Source organism: Macaca thibetana, chromosome 3 (assembly GCF_024542745.1).
Source record: "Macaca thibetana thibetana isolate TM-01 chromosome 3, ASM2454274v1, whole genome shotgun sequence".
NCBI lineage: Eukaryota > Metazoa > Chordata > Mammalia > Primates > Cercopithecidae > Macaca > Macaca thibetana.
Window position 1 is genome coordinate 73,348,458 of NC_065580.1, and position 6,228 is coordinate 73,354,685.

Consider the following 6,228-nt stretch of genomic DNA (forward strand, 5'->3'; position numbering starts at 1 on the left):
TTCTTTTCATTCTAATTTATTCACTGAGGATGAGCAGAGAATGGTAAGAAACTAGGAACGAACAAAAACTCCTGCTTCCTAAACAGAGAATGGTCATGGGTGTCTAGGGTCAGCTACTCCGAAATACTCAGTTAATGCCTCCACTCTTCACTTGCATTTGACTCTGTGAGACAGAAGGTTATCTCTGGAAAGAAAGAGAAATACCCAACTGCTAGGAAAGGTTTCTAACATTCATGTTTGATTTTTCTTCTATTCTTTTGAGCACTATTAACAAGACTTTAGTTATAGTTAAAGGGAAAGTTTTATTGAATGTAAACATTTTTCACATCGGATACTTTTCCTAGCTTCCCAGAGCAACAGCGCGATAAATATTGCTTTCCAGAAAGTTAAGAAACTAATACTAAATGAATCCACTGCCTACATCCAGGAAGGTTCAGGAGCCAGGAATTCAAAATCCTTGGTGTCAAGTGTCTCCCAAACCTTGGGGCTGGGGAGTGGAGAAAGGCTTTCTGGTAAGAACTTTAAGATTCCTGCTTCTGTCTTCTATTATATCATCCTTTGATGCGCCACTCTACAAAACATTCCCCCGAAAAAAGTAAAAAAGTAAAAACTCTGCTGCTGAGGATGCAGATGATTATTTAACGACAAAAAATGTCCGTGCAACTTGTAAACGATATTCACACCCTGTTGCCCCCTCCTCTCCCAAAATGTGTAAACCCATATTAGGCCTTGATCTACACAAATCAGCAGAGCACTGGTGGGCATTTCTGGGATTAAGATTGAGCTTCATTTTCTTTTGAGCCTTTTCTTAAGCGTCCACATTCCCCACTATGCATTTATTAGGCTGATGCAAAACTAATTGCACCAACCTACATATGTAATTAGGGAAAAGTAATTACTTTTGCACCAACCTATGTATGTAATTAGGGAAAAACTATATCTGGCATATTTTTAAAACTCTTTGAGAGGTGAAGGGTAGTTATTTCCTGCTGGGTAGTGTACTCCTTTTCCTTGCTTCACAAACAAAACCCGGATGTGACTTGGAAACGGAAAAAAAAAGGGGGGGGGAGTGCGGGGGGTGGGGCGAGAAGTAAAAAAAGTAAAATTTCTGCTGTCCCCAGTAAGGCAGCCCTAGCCCAGCCGCCCCCCGCGGGCGTGGCAGTCCTGAGTCAGGGCCTGTCCGGGGCCAGCATCCCTGCTGGGCGATTGAGCGGCGGGAAGCTGCTTTTGAACCAGTCTCAAAGTTAACCCTAACCTAGCACCCAAGCAGCCCTCCTAGGTTGTGGGGACTTGAGAAAAGGCAGAGTTCTCATGTCCTAGGACGCTGGGGCGCGCTGGCGTGACGGGGTCCCGGAGGAAGCGGAGCCCTCGGGGAGCTGGGGACCGCAGCGGGGCTGCAGTCACATCCTGTGCGGGTGAGCGGCGGGCCAGGCCCGGCAGTTGTTTCGACACGCGCCGAGCTTCGCAGCTCTTCCAGGGGCTCTGCTGCCCGAGCTAGCCCGGGCCCAGTTCTGGGGCGAAAATGCCAGCCCTTCACATCGAAGATTTGCCAGAGAAGGAAAAACTGAAAATGGAAGTTGAGCAGCTTCGCAAAGAAGTGAAGTTGCAGAGACAACAAGTAAGTTGGCTGTTCCGGAATATTTCCTTCTCTGAAATGAAGCAGGGTTCGGTTTGTCCTGCTTAGTAACAGTAAAACAAATAGTTTAGCTTATTTTTCCTCCCCTTTGTAGCTTCTCTTCTCACCACCCCTTTGACAGTGCCTGGGGACTGCCAGCTGATGTGGGGAAATCGTAGGACGTAGAGGAGAGGTCTAGGATCCGATAAGGAATTTAAGGCCAAATGTCCTAACTTTTTAAGATGCCTAGGAAGGGGAAAATAGACAAGAAATCTTGCTTTCCATTAGACAGCTGTTTTTCGAAACTCACTTGTAGGAAAAAAGTGGATAGCTACTTGGTTCTTTCATCTTTTACACTACTAGAAAGGATGATATTTGAAAGAAATTTTCTAAAACCATATTGTAAAGTCTTACAAGTACATTATTTAATTTTGAATTTCACCAGTGGCCTTCAGTGATATGCAAAGAACAGTCCACCGAAACTTGGGAGCAAAATATTAGAATTTCTATCTTTATTTATTTGTAAATCTCATCCCTTTATAATTTTCACTTTATGTTTTATAAGTATGCGATTAATACAGTAGTATCTGTACTTATTTATACAGAATTATACATATACTGAGGTGTATATGAAAAATTTTTTAGTGATCACAATTTAAAAGTTTTAGAGACTATTGATAGAGATTGCCATTTCAATGAGAACATATGACCCAGTATTCAATATTCTCCACTGAAACGTCTTGGTTTTATAAGTTTTATAAATTTTACTTCAATTTCTTACTGGTCATCAGGACCTTCCTTTAGACACTAATCTCTCTTCCTGTTTTAACTCAGTCAGGCATCCTGTAGACTAGGAAAAGTCTTTGAATAGATATTGTTTAAAGATAATTAACCTTTCCTTTTCAGCAAGAAAATTTTGAACTGATCTTATTTATTATGGTTTAGCACTAGAAAAAAATTAAGTAAAACAATGGAAATGAAGCATTATAATATGCTCACTTGCCTTCCTGTTCTAGTTGTAATGAATCTGGTAAGGGCAAGAGTCTTTACTCTTGAGTGATGATTAGAAGATGCAGGCATTTTTGTGTTTTACTTTTTACATATTTCTTTTCTCAAATTTAACCTTTCACATCCAAATCCCTGCTCTTCCTAGCTTTTATAATGAGATGTCCCCTCTATCATGTTAACGGTTTGTAGCTTTAAAAAGACCAATGTGTTTAAAGGGGAAAAGAAGGAAGTTACACTACCCACTCAATAAGCATGCTTCTTGACACCTTAAGGGACCCATTTTATGGATGGCAAAGTTCCCGGTACAGCAAGTGTTGGCCACTTAGATATGTTCATACAATAAACCTTAGGAGTTACATATTAAACAGAGTTTCATATACTGAAGTACAGCATTGCCTATGCAAGGTTCTAATATCTTAATATTTGGTATCACTGTGCAGAACTTAGGAAAAAAGACAAGTGTCTTCTACTTATCCAGAGTTTTAAGTTAACTATTGAACAGGGATGTGGATGCAACTGACTATGTAAAAATTGACTGTATCATTCATTAGCAATTTCTCCCTGCTAGCCAGCCTGACCCTTTAGGACACGGCCTGTGGCATCAACTTCCCACCTCCAGAAACCGCAAGTGTATGCCAGAGGGAGAAAAAACTTTGGGTACATGTGTATCCTTAGGAAATACAGAAAGAGGCATCTAAATCTCAAAAATAATATTAAGACATTTGATTATACACTTGGAATTATACATGGTTACTGCTAGACAAGCATTGGAATGCTTAGAGATCATTCATCTCCCTCACTTTAAGGATTAAAAAAAACTTGAGTCCCACAAAGGCTAACGAGCTCCTCATTTAAGACCACAGAGATAGATAGTGATAGGGCAGGTACTAAAACATTCTTCTTCTCATGCCCAGTCCATTATTCAGTCAATAAATAGTTAACATCTAGGCTACGTGTTCAGTCCTTAACTCAGGCCCCGACAAAACTTGCAAGTTCCATTCTGGCTGTAGTTAAATGTTTATCAAACATATCCTCTTGATTACAGAAGGAAATGTATCAAAGGAGTAATTACTCACATTTGGAGGTTGCAGACCTATTCTGAAACCTAATGAAAAAACCTTGTAAGAAAAGATTCAATGTAGGGAGCATGAATCTTGTCCATAAATTAACTTGGGACCACAGACCCTAGGTTATGGACACGTGCATTATCAACTCTGAAAATTCACTTAAAATGTATGCACTCTGAATGTCAGCAACAATTGAGAGCAAATGTTACCTGAAAGAATTGTACCTGAAAGATTTTATTTTGCCAGATTTTAAGTCACAGAACTACATCACCTACTTTTCAATTTGAGGTCAGAGGCTTCCACACTTTTTTGCAAAGGATAATCATTTGGGATGTGGAAGTAAAATATTAGCATTTCTATTTTTGTTTAGTTTTAAACCTCACCCATTAATAATTTCCAGTTTATGTTTTATAATTTTGCATGATGTATTAACAAAACAGTATCTAGTTATTTGTAGTTAAAAGTTATATTCATTTTGGGATACATATGCAAACATGTTTTAGTAGTAACCATTAAAACAGTTTGAGGTTACTAATTTAGATTACTAATTCAGTGGGAACATTTGCCCAGTTTTCCTAGGTCTCCATTTAAATTTGCTGGTGTGGCCCAGCGCAGTGGCTCACTTCTGTAATCCCAGCACTTTGGGATGCCGAGGCGGCCGGATCACGAGGTCAGGAGATCGAGACCATACTGGCTAACACGGTGAAACAAAATTAGCAGGGCGTGGTCGTGGGCGCCTGTAGTCCCAGCTACTCGGGAGGCTGAGGCAAGACAGTGGCGTGAACCCGGCAGCTGGAGCTTTGCAGTGAGCCGTGATCATGTCACTGCACTCCAGCCTGGGTGACAGAGCGAGACTCCGTCTCAAAAACAAATAAATTAATTAATTAAATTAAATTAAATTTGCTGGTACTTCTGTAATTTTTACTGTAAATTTCTTACTAGCAACACAGGGCTTCATTAAGACCCTAATTTCTTTTATTTTGCTTTTATTCTTTTTTTTTTAACTCATTCTTGCAACCTGTCTTTTAAGGATAGATAGACTTTTTGAAGAAACGATTCTTGTAAGAATAGACTTTTTGAAGACATTATTCAATTTTTTCTCCATCGCAGAAAAAATTTATTCTCAGATAAGCCTAATAAGTCTCAGAATCTAAGTCTTTTATTATGATCATTGCCCTCATGCAGCAGGAAGAAATTCTGAGGAGCAACACAGAGTGCAATATTTGGACAACTCCAATCTTTCCAGAGTCAGGCTTTTTCCAAAGCTTCTATCATTTTGTGAAATTTCAGAACATGACACACACTCATAAGTGAGAATCGTGGCATTATACACCCCAAAACATTTGGGGATTATCTACTACTGCACCTGCTCATTAGCATGAAAAATTAAAATAAGATTATATTTCAGTTCCTAAAATATTGTAGATGTGTCATAATTGTATTTTAGCAGAGGAAGGAAATCATATGAGACACAATGGAAAAAAATTGCTGGAGATGATTTATTTAATGCAGTGACTTTCAAACATTTTTGAATTTGACCAACGACCAACAGTAAGAAATATGTTTTACATAGATTGTATCATAGATATAGTAATAGAATAAAAATATTAGAGTGCAGAACCCAGATTTTATATATGTATCATATATAATATATATACACACAAATATACATATATGTAAAAAAATGTTTAAAAACTGCTTGTATTCAGTTATACTAATTTCATTTAGGGGTAGGGACAAAGTTTAAACAACCATAACCTAATATATTCTTTTTTTTTTCTGTACTTAAGGTGTCTAAATGTTCTGAAGAAATAAAGAACTATATTGAAGAACGTTCTGGAGAGGATCCTCTAGTAAAGGGAATTCCAGAAGACAAGAATCCCTTTAAAGAAAAAGGCAGCTGCGTTGTTTCATAAATAACTTGGGAGAAACTGCATCCTAAGTGGAAGAACTAGTTTGTTTTAGTTTTCCCAGAAAAAACCAACATGCTTTTTAAGGAAGGAAGAATGAAATTAAAAGGAGACTTTCTTAAGCACCATATAGATAGGGTTATGTAGAAAAGCATATGTGCTACTCATCTTTGCTCACTATGCAGTCTTTTTTAAGAGGGCAGAGAGTATCAAAGGTGCAATTATGGAAATATGAGCATTACTTGAGCATGACACTTCTTTCAGTATATTGCTTGATGCTTCAAATAAAGTTTTATCTTGGGAAGATGAGTGTTGGTGATTTAAGAAGGCACTTTTCATCCATTAACTTTTATATTTCTCCCCAAAATCTTTTGGGTGTGGAATATGATTGGGCTTGGAATATGATTGAGAAGATTAGGTAGTTCGGCAAATCACACCTCCAATCCAGCTCTCTGCATCAACGGTTTAGAGTGCTGAGTTCTGACCTCAGGAATGTGTTTCATCTAACCTTAACTATTTAGAAACTGAGCAGGTAGAATTCCTATAACATTGACAGAAGTCACATTATCTGAGTCAGGAACAAGGCCAAGCCACATCTATGTTAGTAATATCCTAGTTTATCATCATT

At 38.3% G+C, this 6,228-nt stretch overlaps 1 protein-coding gene across 1 annotated transcript; it reads left to right on the forward strand.

Moving 5' to 3' along the window:
• Positions 1–1,089: 1,089 nt before the first annotated feature.
• GNG11 (G protein subunit gamma 11) lies at positions 1,090–5,904 on the forward strand. The gene is made up of 2 exons (XM_050782945.1): positions 1,090–1,618; positions 5,481–5,904. The coding sequence occupies exons 1-2, from the start codon at positions 1,523–1,525 to the stop codon at positions 5,604–5,606; spliced, it is 222 nt and encodes a 73-aa protein (XP_050638902.1). The 5' UTR covers positions 1,090–1,522; the 3' UTR covers positions 5,607–5,904.
• The last annotated feature ends 324 nt before the right edge of the window (positions 5,905–6,228 follow it).